The 25,354-nt window shown below is 42.8% G+C and overlaps 3 protein-coding genes across 3 annotated transcripts; 1 reads left to right on the forward strand and 2 right to left on the reverse strand.

Moving 5' to 3' along the window:
* Positions 1-812: 812 nt before the first annotated feature.
* Positions 813-1,993, reverse strand: CUNH4orf46 (chromosome unknown C4orf46 homolog). Its single transcript, XM_088528142.1, is given in 5 exon segments — positions 813-1,133; positions 1,278-1,320; positions 1,322-1,363; positions 1,365-1,415; positions 1,902-1,993. Coding segments are annotated over 5 exon segments (384 nt in total). The 3' UTR covers positions 813-977.
* On the forward strand, positions 1,992-15,364 carry ETFDH (electron transfer flavoprotein dehydrogenase). The gene is made up of 13 exons (XM_088528092.1): positions 1,992-2,025; positions 3,564-3,710; positions 4,468-4,697; positions 5,327-5,408; positions 5,642-5,760; positions 6,062-6,139; positions 7,940-8,086; positions 9,904-10,044; positions 11,029-11,172; positions 11,859-12,027; positions 13,787-13,969; positions 14,327-14,548; positions 14,801-15,364. The coding sequence occupies exons 1-13, from the start codon at positions 1,992-1,994 to the stop codon at positions 14,962-14,964; spliced, it is 1,860 nt and encodes a 619-aa protein (XP_088384218.1). The 3' UTR covers positions 14,965-15,364.
* Positions 15,365-15,810: 446 nt separating this feature from the next.
* Positions 15,811-25,083, reverse strand: PPID (peptidylprolyl isomerase D). The gene is made up of 10 exons (XM_088528093.1): positions 24,990-25,083; positions 23,413-23,553; positions 23,189-23,295; positions 22,298-22,486; positions 21,377-21,499; positions 20,017-20,123; positions 18,230-18,371; positions 16,671-16,757; positions 16,539-16,581; positions 15,811-15,994 (listed from the first exon to the last, which is right to left on the reverse strand). The coding sequence occupies exons 1-10, from the start codon at positions 25,072-25,074 to the stop codon at positions 15,906-15,908; spliced, it is 1,113 nt and encodes a 370-aa protein (XP_088384219.1). The 5' UTR covers positions 25,075-25,083; the 3' UTR covers positions 15,811-15,905.
* Positions 25,084-25,354: the final 271 nt, after the last annotated feature.

Raw genomic sequence — 25,354 nt, forward strand, 5'->3', positions numbered from 1 at the left:
CAACAAGCCAAAACCATAAGTTGCTGTCCTATAGATGTGAGAACACAGTTCACAGACTTTTTCTCACTGAAAGAACTTTGCACTAATACTTAAAAATAATCCATCCTAGCAGGAACTAAGACAAGTATATTTCCACTATACATACGTTTATGGTTCATGCATAAGGCACTTCATATTTATTATAAGAAGTCAGGTGTAACATTGTTTGTAATTATCCAAGTCTTTGTAAAAGAAATGCAAGGAAGAAATATATGAAGAAATATATTGCAATACTGCCTACAACAGTGAGATGGGGGATAGGGTGGCTTTATCTGTAGCACTTAAATAAGACCTTGTAAATAAGGATAGTGAGGTCTTACCATCCCATCCTCAACCTGAAGAAAGAGAAGAAAGAGTGTGCATAGCAGGACAGAGAAGTTATTCTGACGGGCTTCTCTGGGGTTACCAGGACTTCTTCTAGCCCAGTGAAATGGTGATGTATCTTCATTGGATACCACTTTCCCACAACTGCTGAGTTCTAGAGGTACCTTACAAGTTACCTTTGTTTCCCTTATATTAGCAAAAAGGAAAGTTCTTTCATAGATGAGATTACCTGAGCACAAAGGAAGAGTCTTAAAAGTTACAATTGACTACTCCCCCTAAACAGTTATTTTACTCAGAGACGTATACATAGTATTCTTACACATACAAGTTATCAAGTATTTTCCAAAGAAGTCTCTCCTACCTCAAGGGGAGTAGTCGATGAAAAACAAGATAAACCCATCACATGAAATTGCTAAAAAAAAAAACTTGTTTAAAAAACACTAGGCACAGTGTGCGGTAACACGTGGAGGTCTAACATGAGCATACAACCTGGTATGGCATGATCCCAGCCACGCTGCACTGTCACAAGGCAGGGCCAGCAGGAGGGAAGGGCTGCGCGATGACTCCCCTTTCAGCGGGCGGCAGCCGTTCCCGCGTTTTCCACCATGGCGCGGTTACTCGCTGGGCTTCAGGGAATCGTAGCCCTCCTTGAGCAGGTCCCGCCACGTTTTGAGAAACCTGGCGTTTTCCGAGCATTTGGTCGCAAGCTCCTCCACTTGGGCCGATACTGCAGACGTGGCCTCCAGGATCTTTGTCAGCGAGAAGGCGGCCTGGAGGGCAGAGCGAGAAGCTGGCGGGGGTCCCAACGCACCGGGAGACGACCCCGCCTTCCCCCTGCCCCGTTCTCTCGGTGCCGCGAGTCCCGGAGCCGCCGTTACAGCCCCGAGCCCGCTTCGCGCCGCCGCCTCACTCACGTCGCCGATCTGCATCTCCACTTCCTCCAGCAGCTCCGCGGGCGTGCTCGGACGGCCGCGCCGCCCTGCTCCAGCTGCGGCGCCTGCGGGCCGGCGCCGGGCGAGCCCGAGGGGAGCGCCGCGGGCTGCAGCGGCCCGCTTCAGACATCGACCTCCTCCTCCACCGCCCCAACGGCTCCGCGCGCGCCTCAACGGCCGCTCCGCCCCGCCCAACGGCTCCGCGCGCCCCAACGGCCGCTCCGCCCCGCCCAACGGCTCCGCGCGCGCCTCAACGGCCGCTCCGCCCCGCCCAACGGCTCCGGCGCCCCAACGGCTACACACACGCCCCAACGGCCGCTCGCCCCGCCCCAACGGCCGCTCGCCCCGCCCCGCCCCGCCCCAACGGCCGCTCGCCCCGCCCATACCCCGGCCGGCTCGAGGGGAGGCCCCGCCCACTCCCGGCATGCCCTGCGCGGCGCACCGGCGCCTCCCGGCTCGGGATCGCGGGCGCCGCGCGCGCTGCACGCCGGGAGGGAGGTGGCTCTTCCCGCCGTCCCAGGCGCATGCGCGGCGCCGCGCGCGGGGGCTCCTGGGAGCTGTAGTCCCCGCGGCGGGGGCGGGGCCGCGCTGCAGCAGCGCACGCGCAGGCGCGGCGGGGCCCGGGGGCGAGCGCGGGGGTCACGGCCGGGAGCTGCCGCCGCCGCCGCCGTTACAGCCGCCGTCGTTGCTGTCGCCATGTTGCCGCCCTTCTGCTCGTCCTCCAGCCGAGGTAGCGCGGGGCGCCGGACGCGCGGTGCCGCCGCGCGGAACTGGGGCAAAGGTCGGCGCGGCTGTGGCGCCGCCAGCCGCTGCTCCCGGCCGCCTCGTCGGCGTCGCCCCTGGGGAGGCTGCGGGGTTGTCCCCTCCTTTGCGGGGGCTCTCCGCTCGGGTAAATGTCCTCGCAGGGTGGACTGATCCTCTGGCACCTGCAGCGTCTGGACTAGTCCTTCGTTTGCTTGTTTGTTCGGTTTGACGCTTTATTTTTGCCAAGTCGTGAGTGTATTTCTGACAGTGCTGTGTGGCTGCCTCAAGTAAGGCACCTCAAAAACGAAGTTGAGGTGTCGCGTTCAGGTGTGTATTGGCGCAGTTGTTACCCTGCATATGAAGTAGCTTGTTCCCAGGTGCCCTTTTGAAGCTGTCCTGTAAAGGGCTCCTCTGCGCCTTGGTAAGGAAACACTTGTTGCTTATGGCAGGAACTTTTATGCTATGCACAGTACGTGCAAAGCTGCTGTTAAGAAACTGTCCCAGGTGATAGTTTTGGGTCATTACCGTGCATGCAGAGACCAGCGCCTCAGCTGCCACCATGCAGTTATGGTGGCGGATGGTTGCAGTGGCCTCATTAGTCACCGCTGGCCGTTTCCATCGCGCACCTTTGCAGAGTTCCTGCGTTGCAGGTGCAGTATTCTCCCCCTCGGCCTTAAAATTGGACTAAGGGAGTCTGTAATGAAGGAAAAAATACCTCTGAGCGTGCATTAGCTGACAAACTCGATAACCGTAACTAGTTTTGGTGCTGCGCTTACTAGTTCTCTGAGTACAGATCACACAAATACAACTTGAAAACATGGTTGATTGATTTTTGTGAAAGTGGGAAATTAGAACAAGCACGTGACGTGCCCTTTGGCCTCATTTTGTTTATTTGAAACTCGTGTATTGGTCAACTTGCATAATGAGAATGACTAATTTGTTGTGGCGATAATTAAAGTTTCTCTAGGCTCTACCTGTATCTCTTCCTAGCTTTACCAAGGTATATTTATTTCAGTCGTGACTTTTACTGTAGATTGTGACACTAACCTTAGATCAGCTGCTATGAACAAGCAGCCCAGGCTGCGTGTCTGAATATGCGTTAAGACTGTGAAATGGATGAACTTGCATGTCCTCTCTGCAGTTGGTTTAGCCCTATTTAGTGATGTCTGCAATAAATCTTTTTGACATTAAAAATGAAATAGGAACCTAAAATGCCTTTTCCCTTTGCACGTGCACGGTATGGTATGTCAGCTGTCACACTTACTGGGTGGCTGGTGTCCTTGGTCCTTGAGTGGTATGCACTTAAAGGGAAAGCTCCCTACTTGGTACATTTGTAATTTTATATAAAAAAGAAAAAATCATGGTTGCTGAAAACTTAAAAATCTGTACATACATTTCCTCATCTTCATTTCTCCTTCATTAGTCTTCTAATGTGCTGTCTTTTTTGGTGTGCCACTTCTATCTCTGAAAAATAGAAAATTTGAGGAAGCAAATGATTTGACAAATCTGTTGTTGTTCTTTCAGCATGTCTGTGTTTTCGTGCCTTAAAGCTGATAAAGAGAAGCTGCCTCCCGTCAGTGCCTACGGCAGGATACGCATCTGCTCCCTCTGTGCCTCGCATAACTACACACTATACTATTCACCCTCGGGACAAAGACAAACGATGGGAAGGTAAGGGAAACCAGGCCTTTTAAAAGCTTGTTTGTATTATTATGACTGAGTTTTAACAACACTGGAATGTGATGCTGCTTTTTTTTTCTTTTTGCAGAGATTCTGTTAAGTACTAGTATCTGAAGTGTAATTTTGTGTCATTGGCTCACAATTACTGTATTTAGCAGTGTAAAATTGGGTCAGATTTGAACTTGATTCTAGCTATGTCAAGAAAATACATAAATTATTTTTACTTAGATAATTAACACAACCAGATTTAATTCATTTGGGTCTGTATATTTTGCCTTTTTCAGTTATTCTCGCAGGGGCATTTTGTGACAAAATAAGGGGAATATATATCTCTGGCCATTGCTTGCATGTACAGCAATTTTAATAGCTGAGTTTCCAGAACTGTCCCTGATGAATTAGGGTAAACTAAAATAACTTGTTCTGAGAAAGGATTTTTTTCTTCTCTTTCTCTCTTCCCTTGAGTTTTACCAAATGTCTTCAAGACAGCTAAGCCACTGTTCTCTTATTTTTAACATTACTGGTGCTTTTCTACAACATATAGAGGTTGAATATGTTTTTATGGCACATCTTATCACTGCCAAAGAGCTGATTTTAAAGTGACTAAGTAAACGCTGATGTCCTTCTACCCTACCAAGTATCCTGTGGAATTATCCTTTTTTTATTTGTGTGTGGTAGCAGTGTCACAAGGTGTGATTTAGTGAGAGAGTCGGGAAGATCTGAAATACGTCTGTTTTGTCATGTTTTGTAGGAGTCAACATGGAAAGGTTTGCAGAGGAAGCCGATGTTGTCGTAGTCGGAGGGGGCCCTGCGGGTCTCTCTGCAGCTATTCGGCTCAAGCAGTTAGGCACAGAGCACGGCAAAGAAATACGTGTTTGTCTGGTGGAAAAAGCCTCCCAGATTGGAGCGCACACCCTTTCCGGTGCCTGTCTGGAGCCACGGGCCTTAGAAGAACTTTTTCCAGATTGGAAGGAGCGGGGGGTATGTATGAACGTATACACATTGCAGTCCATCTCTAGGCTGGGATAAACTCCTTCTTGTATACCTTTGTTCCATTGAAAGTGTGGTGACCTGTAAAAACCAAAACAATCAAAGAAACCCCCACCTAACTTATTTCTAGTCTGTTTCCATCAGTGCTAACTTTTATGTCTAAAAAATATCTTGTGGCCTTAGGTTTTTCTACGGTAGCTTTACTGCACATGCAAAGTACGTGCAGGTTTGCTGCCTCTGTGCAGAATCCAAGTCCCGTGCATAAGCAGTAAGATAATGGATTCTTTGCAATGTCAGACTTGCTGCTTCTACACAGCATTTTTGCATGTGCTCAGAAAATGATATCCAGTACACTGATTTTTGTCATGTGGTACATGCATATGTACAAACTCAGAAGACATTGTACAGTTTTGTTTGTTCAGTAGCTGTGTTCAGTCTCGCCTCATGACTGTTTCATTAGGGTACCTTATCTTTCCTATTGTGAGAAGTATGTCTGTCCTATAGAAGTGCTTTATTAGGTCTTTCACTGGCTACCAGTTTGATTTATTTTTTATTTTATTTTGTCTTTTCCTGACAGGAAAAAATCATTCAGTAGTACTTTTTTTTTTTTTTTTGTCTAGGCTCCACTTAATACTCCTGTAACTGAAGACAAGTTTGGAATTTTAACAAAGAAATATAGAATTCCAGTGCCAATGCTCCCAGGTAACATTCAACGAAGAACTCTTTGGTGAAGTGCCTTTTCCTTGGTGTCTTTTTCACCTTTTCCATAAATGAAGCAATTTTGTTTCGCTGTAGGACAGCGAGTGTCTATACAATACGGTAATTGACTGTGATAAGGCTGTAATGACACATGACCCTACTGTGTCTTCACAGCTGTGAAGTTGCAGCAAAGGATGCAAAAGGTGACGTGTACAATTTTTTTTTTGTTTTCTTAGGACTTCCGATGATTAATCATGGCAATTACATAGTGCGGCTGGGACACCTCGTCGCGTGGTTGGGCGAACAGGCAGAGGCCCTGGGGGTTGAGGTGTACCCAGGCTACGCAGCTGCTGAGGTAACAACAATATCAGTGTCTATGGGAGAGGTCCTGCACCCTACTTCACCCCTTAGCACTTGTGCATTCACAGGATTCCTCTTCACAGAAGTGCACTAAAAAAAAAATGTTTGTCAATGCCCCAAATTCCCAGCCCAGATCCAGAAAAGGGCAAGTGGACCACAGAGTACCTGAGCAAATGCATAATCTTGACCATTAGATGACTGAAAGACTCAGTGCTTATAAATTCTGAAGGTGCTTTTTTAAATGAATGGATTAAAATGGAAGTTATTATTTTCTAATTTTTACAATATTTTCGAAGGTTCTTTTTCATGAAGACGGTAGTGTGAAAGGGATTGCAACTAATGATGTAGGCATTCAGAAGGATGGAGCACCTAAAGTAAGTAACCTTTTTTTCGGTATCTAGAACTTCAATTATGGAATTGATATATCTGTTTCTGGTGTCCTCAGTAACTTTGACACATCTTGAGAAAAGTTACATTACTCGGTACTGAATCTTAAGGATTCAGTTCTTCCAGCCCTACTTATGCAGAGGTTTGACACATGGAAGTTTTAGTTTCAGAATAATGCAAGCTGCCTCTGCAATCAGTGGGAAAAGCCTTTGCAGAAAAGAGGCTTGCTTGAGGGACTCGAAGGGCAAATTGCAAGGGTGCTTTGGCATATTTGTGTTCAGGGAGCAGAGGCAGAGTTCCAGGAGCTCCCAGAGGAGGTGGCATGGAGAGCTCTCATCCAAATGGTGGCTGACAGTGTAGGAGAGGTTCTGTGGCCGATTTTTCCATGGCATTTACAGCTGCTGTCACATTTGTTGACAGACTGTCTGCAGTGCTGGGGCAAGGTACACACGGGATCTTCCTACCTGTTTGCTGGTGGCCCACACAGCTTTGCTTGCTGGGTCTGGCCCAGAGTGTTGGACTTCGGCCACCTCAGTGGGATCCACAGCCCCTCGCAAGCCTCTTGGTTCCCCATGCAGCACACAGGGCAAACCCAGCACTTCAGAGTAACTCACAACAACAGAAGTAGCTAACTACAGGAATGCCAACTACAGGATTCCGTCTGAAATTTCTCTCAAATTTGACTATAAAGCTTTTTCTCCTACTTGCATAAAAATTCAAGTTTAATTCCACATTAGGAAGCCTCTGGGTTATTTTCTCCATTTAAAATAGGGGGTGAGAAGAAAGGATTCATTCTTGTTTTAAAATAACAAACCATTGGAGGAGGAACTGAAGGTAGGGAAAAATAAGGCTATTGTGTAATATTGCCTTTTTCCAGGACTATGCATGTGGATACGCACACACTTCTTTTCAGCTATATGTTTTCTTCAGTAGGAGGTGCAAGTAATACATACCTTTGCTGTAGCAGTTAAAAGCTCATTTAATTTGCAGTGCCAAAGCCCCAAACTATGAATTTTTTTAAAGCTTCTGCAAAATCTAGAAAAAAAAATCCTTTTTCTTTTGTGAGAACATGTCTTTTATAAACACTTTATCTGCTCACTTCTTAAATTTGTAAATATGTAGTCTGCCACTGCTGCAAACTTCTGTGAGCATTCAAGTGTATGAGCAGCTCTTTTATTAGGTCAGCTGATACTGCCTCCAGTAAAAAATTTGGGGAGAAATTGTTCAGTGCTGATACCTAATACTAAAGCAATTTTATTATGTGTTTTAACATTTAAGACTGAATATTTGTTACGGAAACATTATTCTGAGGCGTGATGGGTTATTTCATTTTGGAGTGAGAGTAATATAGGTTTTGATGGTGTGGTGTTTCTGTGTAGCCTCTGTCCCATGTGCATACCTGGAACAATGGTTCATTATAATGTGATTTTTATGAGCAGAACTTAAAATGTGAAGTTATGGGTCAAGATTCTTTGTTCTCTTGGGACTCCTTTGCAACTGGTGAACAAGCTGATGTGATATAAGGATCTGTCTGATCCAGAAAAGATTCTTTGCAGTAGAAGAGTGATGATTAACTGTAGTGCTGCTCGCTCTAATCAGATCCCCTAACTAGCCTTGCTGGGAATGCATCATGGTTAGATGGGAAGGCCAGCTGGATTAGAGCTGCAGCATGTGATGGTTTGCAGTGGCACAAGGTGCTGTAAAATCATCTTCCTGACCTGCGTTCTCTTGTGGTGAGTTTGGTGTGGCACAGATCTAAATGGCTAATTCCATGTCTGCTTTTACAGGCTACTTTTGAAAGAGGCCTGGAACTCCATGCTAAGGTCACAATCTTTGCTGAAGGTTGCCATGGACATCTAGCCAAACAGCTGTACAAGAAATACAACCTGAGGGAGAACTGTCAACCCCAGAGCTATGGCATTGGCTTGAAAGAGGTATCCTGTGCACAGTTGTAACAGCTAAAGAAGATACTGTAAAGCTATAAACTAGTTGTTTCTGTTTATAAAAGGTTAGAATGATAAGTTTCGAGCTTCACTCTCAAACTCCGCAATCTTTGTTTAATTCTAGACTTGGTCAGAGAGGCTTGTTCTCTGAATGTTGCAACTGTTTCATTTTGGCTACTTTTTGTACACTTAGAGCTAGAAGTAGTGTAGCCTCTGAATCCACCCTGCTAGATGCCTTATGCCACTTTAATTTCGCCTGTGAAATCTGTTGCCTGTATTTAATTTCAGCAGTTTCAGTAAATGGGCAAAGAATTCACACTGTCTAATTTTATATTTATTGGGGTTTGGGGCAGGGGAGAAAGGGGCACCTGCTCAGGAAAGAAAAACCTTCTGTGGGCTCTCTGTGTGCTCATTAGAGAGCGAAAGGGGCTGTTCCAGGAGGTGATTCATGCTATCTGAAGCACCTTATGAATAAGCTTTTTTTTTTTCCCAAAAATTCCTGAATGGGGGTCAATTTTTATTTTTATCTTTTATACATATATATCTTTTATACTTAGTAAAACTTGAACTAAACTATTACTGATGAAAAAGAGCTGTTCTATTTAGAGTCTATACATGGTTTGACTATAACAGATTCATTTCTCCATCTCTTTAAGCATGTATTTCCAAATACAAAATATCTGTAAAATGATTATTTTATAATTTTATGGCTATTAACTGCTCTTTAAATGTTGCCATGTATATCATAGTCTTAATTACAATTTTTAATACCTAAGTCATAATTCAAGCAGAGTTTTGCCATAGAGTTCCTGTGTTTTCAGATGAGACTGAGGTTTCACTACGACTGCTTTAGCAAATGGTCCAGACCAATAGGAGTGGATCTGTAAAGTGAAATGGTTGGTGCTTTTGAGCTCACATCCATGCTATGCACATTTCAGGGTTATTTTTACTTTGCCCTAGCCTAGTCTGGTCCCATGAACTGAGTGCCCATTTACAGCTGGATGCTCTAGATGGGCTCCTGGAGCTTGTCTTCCAGTTTAGTTTCATGTGAGGAATCCAGTTCATGACTGCTTCATGATGCAAACCAAAGTACAGTAAGTGGGGACAACCAAGAGTCTTGCTCAAAAATGCACTCCTTAATCCATTTAGACAGTACCTAGATGTTCCCTCCATGCCTAAGCTGATCTAATGGTGCTTGACTGCTAAATAGCTCCACTCTCCTTCTGTCACGAGGCTGCAGCTGGAACTGTACTTCCATGGTAAAGAAATGTTTGCTCAGATAATCAGAAATTTGACCCATTAGTAAAAAAAAACGAAGGTGTTTCTACAAAATCAGCATGGGTCAGATGAGTACTAGAGCTGTGCAGGAGAGAGTGGACACAGGGCAACCTGTTCAGGGCAGCAAGTATTTAGATCAACTCAGCCAACCAGTTAAGCTCTAATAATGTTTCTCAAAGAAAAAGGTCAATGTAGTCACTGCATTCGCTGCAGAATTATTCATTGATATCACCAATGAAAAGCAAGATCTTATGGTTAAAATAAAATTTGGGGGTTAGTGCTGGAGTCTCAGGTTTTCTGATGTACAGCATTTCAAGCAAGAGAACTAATAGCAAATACTTAAACAATAATCCAACAGAAGTAGTTGTAACTCATTGCTTCATCTTTAGCTGTATGAACTTAAGTGATAGCATAGTAAATTCAAAGTATTATTTATGCAGCCTTTTTCCTTATGTACTTAGTTATGTGTTTGTCTTTTGTATTATTGGCAGACCCTTACTTTGGTTATTAAAACACTTTCTTCATTTCAGTTATGGACTATTGATGAAAAGAAGTGGAAACCAGGAAGAATAGAACATACTGTTGGCTGGCCCTTAGACAGACATACTTATGGAGGATCCTTTCTTTATCACTTAAATGAGGGTGAACCTTTAGTTGCTCTTGGGTTTGTGGTGAGTAAGGTTTGAATGAAAACATTAATATTACATATTCGTATCTCCTGTTCAAATAGGAGAAAATCCAACTTCTTTGTGCACATACACGAACTTTTTCTGTTTGAACTTTATACCTTTGTCATGTCTCGGCTGATTCTTGGAATAGTATTATCTTATTTATTTTGAAAATCGTTTGTGAAATCTAGCAAGAAGAGCAGGTGCAGTTCCTGAAAGCACTGAGTGGCTAGAGAAGTCGAGGAACTGTGTGTTGCTGACTCGATATGTGTGTTAATTGTCTGAAATCTTAAAGGAGCCAGAAATAATTCCTTTTGACAAAGAGAAAATTCAGCAATAAAAGTTCTTTAAATATATATTAAAGATGGAAAATGCAGGGTGTATCCTTGGGCAAGTTCTCACACGAAATGTGAATCCTGGGCTTTCAGCCCACTGGAGTAATCTTTTTCTTTTGCCCCCTATTCCCATTTTCTGTTTACCTCATTGCTCTCTGGTGCATTATAGAATTTATTGAAGTTATAACTGACTCAGCTAAATCATGTGAAGAACTGCTTAAAATCTGTGAGTGCAAGGACATAACTATCTAGAAATAATTGTTTGCCTCTCTCCTCCTGCTTGTCTGGAGGAAACAGTTTTTGAACACAAATTTAAAAGTTAAATTCTCCCCACTAAACCATTTTTAATGTAATGTCACTGTTTTATTTCAAAGGCAGATGGAAGGCGCTTACAGTGCAATTAAACACTTTCCATGCTTCATTCAGGTTTTGGGTAGGTCCATCAAAATCCTCAGGCTTGCTTCTACCGTAGTGTTGATAGAATGCACTTTTGGCAGTAGTTCTTTAAGTAGAAAGATCCTGGGGTTAGTTCAATGTGAAATAGATTTGAAGTGTTGATGTGGCAAGACACAATTGTTTTCTTTTCCGACTTCGTTGAAATGTCATACTTTATTTTCTGTGGTTTGCATTTAATTTTTCTTTTTTTCTTCAGGTTGGCTTAGATTATCAAAATCCCTATTTGAATCCATTTAGGGAGTTTCAGAGGTGGAAGCACCATCCCAGTGTACAGCCGACTTTGGAGGGTGGAAAAAGGATTGCCTATGGTGCCAGAGCTTTGAATGAAGGTGGTTTTCAGGTAATTCTACTGTGGCATTTTTTACTTTAGGTGCTGGGTCACGCCGCTTGTCTTGCAGTGATTCCGCTTGCATACTGTCAGGAAATGAAGAGGAATGGGGCCAAAAGCTTTGCTGGGCAGAGGAGCCTCCTCGTCTCGTTGTGGACTGGCTGCTCAGACTAGCTAGGCTTAGGTTCTGTCCAACTCGCAGTAAGCTGATCATGAAGTTGCACGATTAAGTAGTTCCTCTGTACCTACTTTCAGTAAAAACTCCTTATTGAGGAATCACTTCAGTGTGCATAACTTAAGCATGAAAGCAAATGTTTGTCTCACTTGTATCATGGGAGTGCAGGATATTTTCTTAGGAAAGAGGTTCGGTGTCACTAATTGTTTTTAGATTTTGATGTCGGTATTGCTTCACACGGATGTACCGTTGACTTTTTCTTATCAGCCTGCTGTGGCAACCCTCATGACCATGCTCTTTGCTCTTTTAACATGCAGTGATGCTAACTGCATGGCTGGGGGAAGCTGTGCCTAACTCTTGCTTGCTTACTCGAACAAGATTACTCACGATTAAGTAAAGCAGTTCTGGTGTATTTTTAGACAGTCCACATGAAAAACATTCATGGCACTCAAGCCTTATGCCAGTTTGATTTCCAGAATGAATTTTCTTTTCAAAAAAGGCAAACCTTTTGCTTCCTTTTCAGTCTATACCCAAGCTCACCTTCCCAGGGGGATTATTAATTGGTTGCAGTCCTGGGCTCATGAATGTTCCTAAGATTAAAGGGACGCACACGGCAATGAAGAGCGGCATTCTGGCTTCCGAGGCCATCTTCAGGCACCTGAGCAAGGAGGATCTCCAGTCAAAGACACTAGGTAAGATGGCTGCACTTTGCTCTCTAATGCAGTCTGGGCTCAACTGAAGCACCAGCTGTTTAGCTCTAACTAAACCTGTCTGACAGAATTAGTTGGAAATAAAAATAAATCACAAATGTGCTGGTTTTAATATATGCGTGTGTGTGTGTGTGTATATGTATGTGTGTGTGTATGTATATATATATATGCTGCTTGTAGTGACAAATCATTTAAGAAACAAGCAATTTCACAATTTTTCTTGGTTATTGTGATGCTCTAACGCTAGTGGTAGAACAAAAGCTTTAAAGAACATCCAAAAATAAGCTTACACTTCCTGTATAAGTAAAGAGAATATATGACTCCTCCCTGAAAGTGTGTTTAAAAATTACTGCTTTTGTTTTATGATCCAGAAAGCCTGCAGAATCAGAAGGCAAAGAATTCTAAGTAAAATGAAATGTAAACAGAGGTGTGAGGGGTAAACTTGAAAAATCGCACGTGATTTTAGTAATTGTACTGTTAAGATGCCTTTCCCCCCTGTACTTCAGGCCCCTTCTTCCATCTTTTGCTTTTCAAGAGCCTCTCGCTGTCAGACTATTGTGTATTTCCTATTACATGTGATTCAAACACATTCCAGCAGCCACCTGATCCCAAGCGCACTGCACTGGTTATTTAAGCCTTGCTCATTCCCTTGGCTCTGTTGACAAAAGCTGAACAGAGAGGTGACCCAAGTGGAATTCCGTTGTTCTGGCGAGGGACGCTGCAGCCAGGTGCCACCTGATTATCGTTTCAGAAGGCTCTTCTCCATACTTTGGATTCATCCCTACAGAAATCAATCTGGTCATCTGGTTTTGGGTCAATAAACCACACAATGCGCTGGGCTATGCTAAACAATTGAAACTTGTAGTCTAGTATAGCCAGGCAAAATGCTTGGAGCCCACCTAAAATAATAACCAGTCTCACCAGGTTAGTGCACCGCTCTTGTTTGATTATGGACAGATTTTATAAACTGGTACCAGTTTTGTTAAGACTGCGGAGTACCAAAGCACAGCCTCTCTGCTGTGCAGAGGTAATAAGTGAAATAGAGGATCTCAAAAAATTCATTTGAAGGTCTATATATATATATAAAAGATATTTGCTCTGATTTAATTACACTGCAGTAGAACGGTGCATTCAGTCATCTGCTGAGTGTGCAATGTTTGTAACGTGCATAAAGGTTGTGCTCAAAGAATGCAAACCAATCACATGTTTTTGGTGGGACATCTTTCTTGTTAACTTGCTGCTTAGAAATGGAGGGAAAAAAAAAAAAAGAACATTCTCTAGCATTGAAGTCCACCCTTGGGTCATGATGATCATTACTGAAATCAGAATGATGATGGCTGCATAGCTCGTGAAGCAACTCTGTTGAACAAGATAACTCCAGTACTGAATCACTGGGCCGTAGATTCTACTTGTGAGTATCTGTTTTTCCATAGGGGTGCCCCTATTGTGGCCTTGTCTGTCTTTTTGTTGTTGTTGTTTTCTTGCTAAATTTTGAGGCAGGTCAGTGCTTCCAGTGGCTTTTGTAATAGCAGCTACAAGGGAGCAGATACCTGTTGATAAGTGCCAGTGAAAACATGTTTTAAAGAGGTTCAAATAGGTAGTCTAAGTAGATATCCAGTTTGCCGCTCGGAAATTATTTTGCTGCCTTCGTTGCTAACAATTATTTACTCAGCATTTATGTTTTATTTCAAGGATAGCCTTTCTGTACTGCAAGTACCTAACAAGTCCTCTGTTGCATTAGGACTTCACGTGCAAGAATACGAAGAGAACCTGAAGAAGTCCTGGGTTTGGAAAGAGCTCTATTCAGTCAGAAACATCCGCCCATCCTGCCACACTGCACTCGGCTTGTATGGAGGAATGCTTTACACGGGTGTGTTTTATTGGATACTGAGAGGAATGGAGCCGTGGACGTTAAAACATCCAGGTAAATATTTTTATTATCTTTTGAAAGATACCGAGTATCTATGTCAGGCTTTTCTGGGTGAGGTTGAAGCTAGAGCAGATCTGGTCAATATTCAGGCAGGGAGGTCTCAATGTCATAAAGAAATTGGTGCTAAAGCAGCAAAGGAGATTTGGTCATATTACTCAGCAATATAAATGAACACATTAGAGTAGTCGTCTACTTAGCATAGTTTTGTCTCGTGAAAAAGACCACCTGCTTCTGTAGGCAACTTCATCACACTAATGGCAACAGCAAGAGAAGTCTGAATAGCTTAGTTCAATTCCAGTTGAGTACTACAAATTATATTAATTCTGCAATACATTTATTTACTGTCTTTAGGACCAGATTTTGCTCAACTCAAGCCAGCCAAAGACTGCACACCTATTGAGTATCCAAAGCCTGATGGAAAAATCAGTTTTGATCTCCTATCATCTGTGGCTTTAAGTGGTACAAATCATGAACACGATCAGCCTGCTCATTTAACCCTAAAAGATGACAGTGTCCCTGTGAACAGAAACTTGGCTATATTCGATGGACCAGAACAACGATTTTGTCCAGCAGGTAGGTAATAAAAATGAAATGAGTCTGAGTCTTTTTTGCAAGATAAAAGGCAAAGTACTTCAGGATTATTCTGCGTAGCCTAACACGTCCTGCAAGTTTGCTGTCTGTCCCAGCTCTCCTTCCAGAGAAGAGCTCCCATGGAGGTGTGAATTCATGAAAACTCCCTTCCTCACACACTGTTAAGGAGGAGTAGAGCATGTGTGCAAGGGGAAACTATTTAATGAAGTGCTCCCACTCTTTTCCTCTTCCCAGGAGTTTATGAATATATTCCTCTGGAAACGGGAGAAGGATCAAGACTGCAGATAAATGCTCAGAACTGTGTCCACTGCAAAACATGTGATATCAAAGACCCAAGTCAGAACATTAACTGGGTAGTCCCTGAAGGTGGAGGAGGACCAGCTTACAACGGGATGTGATCAGCTGAAAACTGTTCCATGACTTGACCTCCAACAGATAAGTTGGAATGTTTTATGCTGCAGTGTAATTGAAGTGCAGCACTGACTTGAATGTTAAACAGTTTGAGAGTAACGTGCTGTGCCAAATGTTAGGTATGACCATTACATTAAATGGGAAGTCAGTGCATTCAGGTTAGACCCCAGCCTTATTTAAAAAGAACTTCTTCCCAGAATGCAGTGGCAGGCAGAAGAAAAGTTCTTCTCGGGCCTGAAAGGAAGCCTGGATCTTTCATTTACTGCTGAAGTTCAGTGAAAACAGCAGCCCTATGCAGAATCATGGGTGTGGAAGAAGAATTTAGTACCTCCCCTTAAAAAAAACAAAAGGTATGTTTTCTCCTTCTATTTGAAATTATTTACTAAAGGCAATTGTAACTTGCAGTACAGAAAATAACTCAGTCTAGAAAACTGTCACTGATTGTTACACGTTAGATAAAAATCTATATTTATATATTTTTTCCTGAGAATAATAAGGAACCTGTTTGTAATACAAGGAAACCTGTTCGCAATACAATCTGTAAAGCATTTAAAAAGATAACAGTATTTTTATTCCTTACAAGAAGGAAATCAGGCCTGCTCAAATAAAATAATAAAACAAAAACTCTCATAGAAACTGCCTAGCTTGTTTTTATGCTAGAAACAAACTTCTTCAGAAACTTTAATTATTAAGCTGAAATAAACACTATACCTTAGCAACTACCATATCTGAATTACAAAGCCCCTGTTAAAGCTAAAAAGAAAGAAAAACAACTTAATCCTTGAACAGTTTATCTTTATTGTTAGACTTTTAAGTTGTAAACACTGAAAACAGCAGTACAGGGCAACTGAGAGAAGAAACACTTGCCTACAGCTCCATTATTCTTTTACAGAGTTAGTGCTTAGGTTTAAAACTTCCGAAAAAAATATCAAGCAAACATTTTAGCATAAGCTGCCTTCTCTTTCTCCTTTTGGGCTTTCATCTTCTGCTTGATTCTGAGTGTTTCCGTTTGGATAGCTGCTTAAAAATAAAATCCATGATCCCGTTATAGTAATCACTTTTCATTAGGCTTCCTAATATGCCAAGCAAGTTACTTATATTTATTGTAAATGCTAGAACTGCATTTAATTTCTATCAGGTCAGATATTAACTGCAAAAAGACTCTTCCCTTAGATGAAACAAACTAAAACTACAAAATGGGGTGATAGGAAAAATAGTACTGATGTCAACATAGAATTTATAATGTAAAAATCTTACCCAATAAGGTATTAATAAAACCAGAAAATTACACTTTGAGGGGGCAGAACTTCCTCTGGGTGCTGCTGACCTACATAAGCAGAAGGGGACCTTTTACCCCACGGCACCAGAGGCATCAATGTTGTATAAAAAGTTTTTTTTATACAACACTCAGTGGGCCTTGTGCTTGACGGATCAGCATTTAAGTGTCAGCAGCTGTCAGAAGCCAGGATCTTATATGGGTGTAATGGGTATAATGTCCCATTTTAATTTGTTACATTCTTTAAAAAGAGATTAAAAAAATATATAGAGAGACAGTTTTTACCTTTGTCTTCAGGGGCGATTTCGTGAGCCTTTTTAAGATCAACCTTAAAGAGACAGAAGTATAAGTGAGTAACTTGATAAAGCATTTATATTAAATATATATGTATGTGTATATATGTAATATGATCATTACCAATGCCTGCTCGAGATCCTTTATTCCCTGCCATCCTTGAGCCCGTCTGTAGAGAGCTTTAGTATTTGCTGGATCTATTTTAAGAGCCTGTAAAATGAAGCAAATAGCCCTGTTAGCATCAGCGCGCTGCACAGAATACAGAATACTGTATTTTAAGAATACAGTTCTATGGTTAAGGAAATCTCTTTGCACAAATACCTGGCTTCATTAATTTATCATTTTTAATCATTGAAGAGTTACAGGCAGTAGAAGCCACATCCATAATTCTCTCTAAATCACTTTACTGTTGTCTGTGTATGCAAGGAGCTTATCCTGGGCTGCGTGTCCACTACAAGCCTGTTCTGGGTCAACACAGAATTAAGTGTCTTATGCACACATATGAGCATTGTTTTTCAGAGGGACAGATGTGCTCACGTCTATCTTCAAGGAAGGGTGTTGAACAAGTTCAGCTCTTTCCAATTCCTAATTTACAGCAAACAATCCCTGCAGTGCAGACTGTTAATTTACAAAGCATCTGGCCTGGGGAATCCTCCCTGAAGGAAAGGGCAGGGTTTCTCATAAACCATTACCTTGGCCCGTACTGCTTAGTCAGTTCTTAGCAGACTGCTGTTCCGATTAAAACAGTGATGTGGTGTAGAATGCATCTTAAGAGAGCTAAGCTAAACACATTAGAGAAATCTAGTGCAGCTGCAGTGTTGTATTTATTTAACAATTCTATCATCTTAAGGAAGGAGAAAAGGTTGCTTTTTCCATACCTGCAACTATTATGATTAATGCCACTAATTTCTATGTGTAATACTTAAATGCTGTCTCAATTTTATCATTTTCTAGAGGTCTGATAACTCATGATTTTTTTATCGTTCCCCAATTTGTCCATTTAGAATGTGAGCTTATGGCTGTTGTGCATATCCTCAGGCTAGACAGCAAGCTAGCACTTTAAAGACCGACCCCTCACACAGATTAGCTGAGATCCCACCTTCCACTATAAAGTCCCAGGAATGTTCAGATTTTCTGCTAACAGATGGAATTCCATACTCAGTTTCCTTCAAAATTTCCAAATTTAACTAAATTCATGCTTCCTCAACTGCAGTTTTTTGTCAGTAGGTCTAGGTCACTAGTCCTATTTTTTCTCCTTAATTTTACTTTTGAAGTACTTTCATATTTATCATTTGTTTATTTTTTTCTTTTTTTTTTGTTTCTTTCTATTAGCTGGTTTCATATCACTACTCGGCCTCCCTAAAAAGACTTGAATTAGAAAAGTGACTTTAACTGGCAAAATGGCCCCAGTAAGTAAAATGCTTTGCTCACACTAGTCTTCTAGAAGTGATGTGCTCTCATTGTGAACAGTTTAAGTCCTTGCATTGTAAGAAACCAGCTCTGATCTTGGGGAACAAGACCCACATTCACAGTTGGAGCTTTGCTGTGGCAGTAAGCACCCGAGGTCACCCTTCTGCCTTGATGACCTTCAGATCAGGAGCCTGTTAAGACTCCAAAAAGTTTTCGGGCTGCCCTTATCTGTATAGCCCAAATATTAATGAAAACATTAAACACTAAATTACCTCTGAGCAGCTCTCAATAGCTCCTTGCCAGTCTGACAGTTTTAGTTTACAAGCACCAATGTTTAAAACGCAGGTCAAAGCAACGGTCTTTAACTTTGGTTTGTCTGCTGCCTCTGCCACTGCTTCAGAAGCTTCTACATACCTGCAAGCGAAGAAGAAAAAATAAAATAAATTAAAAAAAAATATATTTACAAAGAGCATGTACTAGTGCTGTCAGCTTAACTTCCATTTTGGCCTGCCCTTGGCTCTCTTTCCAAAACTGCATGCAAACAAACTTCTCCAAATTAGTATTTTCTCCTATTTGGAGAAATTCCATAGTCTTAACTCCAGGTTTCAATTCCACTGTTAAAAAAACTAAATGTATCACACCTACCCTGACAAAAGGTGAAGGTTTCCCTAGAAAGCATGTTCCTATTCCTTAACTGTATTAACTGCATCTTTTTTCATTTTTCTTTAAATAACCGAGCTACTCGGGGTGGCAGAAGCCCCTGGAATTTATTTCGATGACCTTTTGCTCTCTCCTTCTCTGTCACCAACGTGTGGCCAGAAGCCCCCAGGCAGCCCTGCCGCCCTGTCCCGGTCCTGGAGAGCTGCCTGTCTTCCTGCCATTCCATCAGTGGTCACAGCTCATTTCCCTTTGGAAAGGAGGGAATTCTACGGGCTTTCCTAGCTCCAGCATCTCCCTTCCCCTGCTCATCCTGACCAGCCGCGCTGGCACTGGCTCCGGACCCAGTCCCCTCCATCACTGCTCCCTGGGGAAGGGGACAGGCAAACTCTGCTCATCCGCATGCACGACGTGTGATGCTGTCAGGTTTTTAGCACAAAGGGTTTAAGGACTTTAAGGGTTTTACTTAAAAAATACATAGGGAATACCACATTTTCACCTAAGAGAGAGGGAGAGAGGGAATGGAGAGCTATAAGATATAGTTCCTTGAAGATCCATTCCAGCCTTTTTTTCTGTAACATTCCTAGAACGTTTATGTATACATCCTATTTATTTCAGACTTTCTATGGGGCTGTGATAGGTTTTTTGAGCACAAAGGGAGAGGATGCATTTTGGGTTAATATTTTAATGTTTGTGCTTCAGAAGGACATCATTTCTTTGAAATGAAGGCAGTTATAACTCAGATACCTCATTAAATAGGCCTCAGTTCTTTCTCTGTCGTTATTGTTACTGCTAGTGACTGGTAATAATTACGAAGCTAGGGATAAAAGTCAGTATAAATTAAAACAAAATCATTGGAAGAAGCTCAACTGCATAAAGTATGAAAGAAGGAAAACAAGAACAGAAAAATCATGATTTTGAATTACACATGAACTCAGGATGATGATGGCACAGTGCCTCAGAGCACAAATAAGGAATAGAGATGAATTAAGTGTCATATTTAGATGCGATATCTGCTGAACTTACCATGTCCTACAGCTACTGATTGTTAGAACTGAGATGCAGCAGCATCTCCTGCCCTTCCCTCTCCAAATACTCAGAATGCTACTGTGCTCCTCCTCCCCCTTACACTCAGCTCAGCAATACTGACAGAGGAGCATTAGCAAATGGGAGCTGTAAACAACACCTCTTGCACATAACTCTTACTTAGCAAGGAGCAAAAGTACTATCTGAGTTAAGTATCTAAAAACCAAGCAGTTCTTTTCTTGATTCTGGAGTCTTTACAAAAATTAAGGAAAAAAAAAAGCACAGCATCAAGCATTTTAAAATACATTTATCACTGCTTGATTGCAATGTTAATTTGCATTACAGAAACTACCTGATTTAATGATGATAGCCTTACCGTAAACTTTTACTATACTTTTTAGCTGCCACTGCCCAATTTTGGGATTTGAAGAAAGTATTTCCTATATTCTTTATGTCTTCTGCTATGGCCACAATCTTGTCAACCTAATAAAATAGATGAAAAAATATAAAGTATCAAATTACTTATGAAGAAAGTCTTGATTTACTTCATCTTTCACAGTAGGATTGTATGACTAGCCTCTTTCAAAAAATCACTATAAAATCTCAGAACAAAATTATTCCAATTTAGACAAATAGTGGTTTCAAACCACTCCTACAATACTCCCTTCTCTATGTAATACCCCATAAGTAATGTGAAAGATGAATTTCCTAATACCTTTAAAAAAGATAAAGGAAAAAGAAAAGAGAGAAAGCAGTTCAATCCTCCAGTGCTGCTGCTTTATCAGTTAAATATGTAAAGGTGTTGACTGACTGCTATTTGTGGAAAAGCAAGATATCTTAATAATCAAAACATAAGTCTATGACTCCTTAATCCCAAGGATACTGTCTTCTGCTTCTCAAAGCAGTATTAATCACCTGAACACACTTCTTTTTCTCTCAGAACTCTTTTCCCTTGGTTTTCTATAGCTAGCTTACATAAACAAATTTAAAAACAGGGAATACTGGCATCTACCAACTTCGGATCTGAAGCACAACAAATGCTACCCAAGCAATTTTCCAAGTTAAAAGTGTTTCCCAGCAGGCAGATATATGGTCTGTCTGGATTGAAGTTGTAATGTCTTTTTGCTCTTCCCTCCATTTCTGTTTTTGTATTTGGAATCCACATAGGCAAGCCCACTTTCCCCTCAGAAATCACTGTCTGATTAGCACAATTTGTGCATTTCATTCACACAGTAAAAACCTGCACAACAGCAGAGTTGCTTTCACCCATCTGCCTCCTAACCCTCACTGCAACCTGCAGTAGTTAGATCTTCAGAAGAGGTTGGTCTTTAAATATACCCTTAAAATATTAATAATGTCATACAAGAAAGTGTGCAGGTGTGACATGAAGTTACACGTTTGAGGGATGGAGTCCGGATAATTCTACCATATCAGGACAAAAAGTCTAACAACAAAAAAAAAAAGCTAACATGAAAAAAAATTAAGTGAAACATTGTGCTTTTAGTTATTGGGAAAAATTAGTTGTAGTTAGCACTGGAAAGAAAAAAGACAGCCATCCTCTCCCCCAGCATTCTCTAAAACTCACTGTTACATCTGATCAGTACTTTGACTGACCTTGAGAAAAAATGCCTAGTAAATTGCTCCCAGACACCATATAACTTGGGTTACTTACAAATCTTGCTTTCTCTTTTGTAAAATAGTTACCTAGAAAAACAAACAAACAATCAAACACTTACATCTTTTAAGTCTATATCTGAATCTTCAGGAAAATCTGGATGAGCATCTCCAGAGCCATCCTGGGGAACAATTCCCCAGTCTTCTCCTTCCTTCAGCTCTCCACATTCTGCAATAACACACAACTGGGAAAAAAAAAAGAAAAAAAAAGAGCATAATACTAGTACTGTACATCAAGACAATTTCAGGAAAAAAAAAAAGGGATTCTGTGTTCTCTGAAATTCTGTAAAAACGCTCTGTCATCTGCTGTTTGGGCGCAGTGATTTCAGAGGCCACTAAGGTCTTCTACTGCCTTCAAGCACCAGGATCCAACCACACCAGACCCCCTTTCTACAGAGCTGCAAGAGGAACCAGCAGTAGAGCTGCAGCAAGCGAGGACTTCACAGCTGTCATGTTAGAGGTGACTGCTCTTTTTTTCAAATTGACAAGTCTTTTCAAGTTACAGGTACATTTTCCCAACAGTGACAAGCAGACATGAACTGCACTCTGGTTGCTTTATCAGACCTACAACAGTTTCTGACATAAAACTGAAAAAAATCCACTGTTTCATTTTTCTAAAACACCTCAGAAAACAAGTAACCATTTTAATAGTTTTTAATCACACAATCACTTTTTTCCCTTCTCAATACCTCTAACAAAAATGTTTCAGATCGGAGGAATCTACAATCGTGTTAAGTCTGTACTCTGAATAAGTGACAAACAAGACCTACAAAGTGTTTACAATAGGAGAGAATGAAAGGCTATGGCTCAATACTTCCCCAAAACAACTTGCTAAAAACAATGCCTTTAGCATTCTTCTCTAGTAAACGGAAAATAATTTTTAATCCTCCTGAAAAGGAGGTCAAAGCAATTCACAGTTTTCAGTCGAGACATCAGCTAATGGAAATAAAACCAGGCTTCCTAGGCAGCGGGATATGACTTACCTTAGCAGGCTTTTCTCCGTTTACCTCTACGTTCTCTAACACTTTAAGGACGCCCATTCCCTTGATCACTTGGCCGAACACCACGTGCTTCCCATCCAGGTGAGGAGTAGGCACCGTTGTAATAAAGAACTGAGAGCCGTTGGTCCCAGGTCCTGCGTTCGCCATGCTCAGCAGCCCTGGCTTATCGTGCTGCGTAACAAGAAAATCACAGCCAAGATGTACAAGATGCGCTACAAAATCACACAGCTATTACCGTGTATCGCAATGACAACTTAAAGAACAACTTCGGAGATGTTGCACACAGATTTACTAGTGCTAATTTTAACATGCTACTTGTACCCATCACGAGGGCACGTGGCAAATGCCAGTTCTGCACGTGTACTTGCCACCTCCTTGGGGGTGGCCTGACCCTGCAGCACTTCTTCCTTACTCCTTGTGCAGCCTACAGACTGAATTCAGAGCTGCTGAATTTAGAGACCATCTGAGACGTAAGTGATGCTCCTGACGGGGTCATTCAAAATCACTGGCTTCACCAAGAAATAAAACCAAACGCCACTTAAACCAACTTCATGTGATGCTGTCAAGAGCAGTACGTATCGGTAATTTGCCGTTTGTCAAAATAATTTCCCTACTTCAGGCAGAACTGAAATATTGTTTCAAATGAATTTCTAATGGGGCAATTAAAAAGTTTCAAATTATTGCTGCCTTTGACATGTTTTCTTTAAGTAACAGAGACTTTAAGGACAAACTAGTTTAGCTTTTTTCATTGCATTCCCTTTCTAGTGCTTAAAAGACATGCATTCTGTGGGCTGAAGAGCACTGGGATTCCATTCAAATAAAAATCACTAAAACTTCAAAAACTAAACTCAAGCTCTATTTTCACTGGAATACCTTATAATGAAAGTTTTCATCTTCAAATTTTTCACCGTATATACTTTCTCCTCCTGTGCCATTTTGATTTGAGAAATCTCCTCCCTGGACCATGAATTGCTTAATAACTGTAAAAGAAGATAATGATTAAATCTAGTGCTCCTGGATTTTATTTAATATTATTTCAAATACCAATTTAAGATTTCCATTGTCAACTGTGTAACAGAGGATTTCCTAGAGCTTACTTCTATGGAAAGGGCATCCTTTGTAATGGAGGGGTTTTCCGGTGGTGGGCCCCGTTCCCTTCTCGCCTGTACATAACGCACGGAAGTTTTCAGCAGTTTTAGGTACGATGTCTGCAAACAATTCAAAGACAATCCGGCCAACTGAAACGACAAACAGAGGGTGAGACGTTTTAAGGCTTCTCCTAGGCACAATCGTGTGTTGAGCACTGTAGGGCAAAGGCATTTTTATTAAGAGTGTTATTAAGATTATTAAGATTATTGCTTCTGGGGATTGTTTCATGGCAAGCACCAGCGAAGCTCTACTTAAGCTTTTAACAAAAATATTACCAGCAATGAATTGCATTATCAAGAATATCAAAAATAGATATCATATCTGCACACAACTTATTCTCTCTGGAGCTAGAAAATACAGACTCATAAGACTGATGATATTAAAGTCTGCAATTTTTAGACAAAAGCAAGGCAAAGGTTTCATACATATGCACACACAAAGAAGCATCATGGTAACTCTCATCTGAGGCTAAATGTGCATTATCAATCTAACTGCTCATTCTCTAGAACACTAGTTTTAGTTACTAGTTACTAGAGGGTAACAGTAATGCTTAATATGTGTATGAATAATGGCTGTTATGGATGCAAGAAAGAAATCATTAAATCCAAAAATATGCATGTTTTACCTAATGTAATCGAAAACTAATTAGATAACAGAGCCCCATAATTGATAATCAAGTTCTATAATTTTTTTTTAATAAATTGGCATGTCAGGTTTCTCGCTCTTGGCAGCTGCCATCAGCAATGCCACAGTCTTCTCATCAGCCTAACATCAGTCAACTAGTTAACATAATTTCATTCATTCTAACGGCAGCCACATGTAAACAAATTAATTCTAATTAATACAGGAACGAAAGCAAATTACAACCACTGGCAGTCAATAAGGCACTTCTGAACCATCAAACAGCGCTCCTGACTTTCTCCCAAGCAGCAGGGCGAATGGACCGGGCGCAGCGCTCCGGCAGACGGGACCTTGCATCCCAACCTGCGCTGTTTGGGAAGCCCAAGCTTGTGGACGGGGCGCTCAGGCTTCCACCCCGGCATAGGCCGTGCCAGCCTCGACACGGGGGATCTGGAGGAGGAGGCCCAGGCCGCCAGCTCGCCCTGTGCCTGCTCCTGGCCAGCCTTCCCTCCCACCCCGGCCCGGGTAGACCTGGCGCCCGCCGCGCACATTGCGCCCTGGCCCGGCCCGGCCCGGGTAGACCTGGCGCCCGCCGCGCACGTTGCGCCCTGGCCTGGCCCGCGTAGATCTGGCGACTGCCGCGCACGCTGCGCCCTGGCCTGGCCCGGGTAGACGTGGTGCCCGCCGCGCACGTTGCGCCCCGGCCTGGGTAGACGTGGTGCCCGCCGCGCACGTTGCGCCCTGGCCTGCCCGGGTAGACGTGGTGCCCGCCGCGCACGCTGCGCCCCGGCCCGGGTAGACCTGGCGCCCGCCGCGCACGTTGCGCCCTGGCCCGGCCCCGCCGCGCACGGAGGGCCGCGGCGCGGCCTCCCCGCCTCGCTCCCCGCGCGGGCCCGGCGCCCACCTCGCTCGCCGCCGACATCCACGTCGAAGAAGGCGCGCGGGTTGCGGGGGTTGCCGGGCCGCGCGGCCGGGCTCGGGTGCGACATGTCGCCGCGGGCGGCGGCGCTGGCCGTTCCGGGGCGGCGGGGACGCGGCCGCTTCCCGTCCCGCCCGCTGCGCGCTCCGCTCCGCCCCGCGCGGCCTGGCGCGCGGCTGGCCCGGAGGTACCGCGCAGCGCCACAAAATGGAGGCGCCGCGCGCGCTGGGGGCACAGCGGGGCGCCGGGCCCGAGCGTAGCCCCCCTGGAAACGCTGCTCGCCCAAAGGAGCCTCTCGCTTCCCCAGGCTGCGCTAGCGCGTCCTCAGGCACTGCCTTCATTTCAGGGCT

Source organism: Tinamus guttatus, unplaced genomic scaffold, assembly GCF_059628265.1.
Source record: "Tinamus guttatus ecotype Peru unplaced genomic scaffold, ASM5962826v1 Tinamus_guttatus_pri_ptg000301l, whole genome shotgun sequence".
Taxonomy (NCBI): domain Eukaryota; kingdom Metazoa; phylum Chordata; class Aves; order Tinamiformes; family Tinamidae; genus Tinamus; species Tinamus guttatus.

Bases quoted from the DNA above. Each gene is read 5' to 3' on its own strand.
- ETFDH (XM_088528092.1), top strand. From the start codon at position 1,992: ATGTTGCCGCCCTTCTGCTCGTCCTCCAGCCGAG. The intron at 4,698-5,326 runs GTATGTATGAAC...TTTTTTGTCTAG, and splicing joins CAGATTGGAAGGAGCGGGGG to GCTCCACTTAATACTCCTGT. The intron at 11,173-11,858 runs GTAATTCTACTG...CTTCCTTTTCAG, and splicing joins TGAATGAAGGTGGTTTTCAG to TCTATACCCAAGCTCACCTT.
- PPID (XM_088528093.1), bottom strand. From the start codon at position 25,074: ATGTCGCACCCGAGCCCGGCCGCGCGGCCCGGCAACCCCCGCAACCCG. The intron at 22,487-23,188 runs GTATTCCAGTGA...CTTGTTACGCAG, and splicing joins ATGAAAACTTTCATTATAAG to CACGATAAGCCAGGGCTGCT. The intron at 20,124-21,376 runs GTAAGTGTTTGA...CTATTTTATTAG, and splicing joins CAGATATAGACTTAAAAGAT to GTTGACAAGATTGTGGCCAT.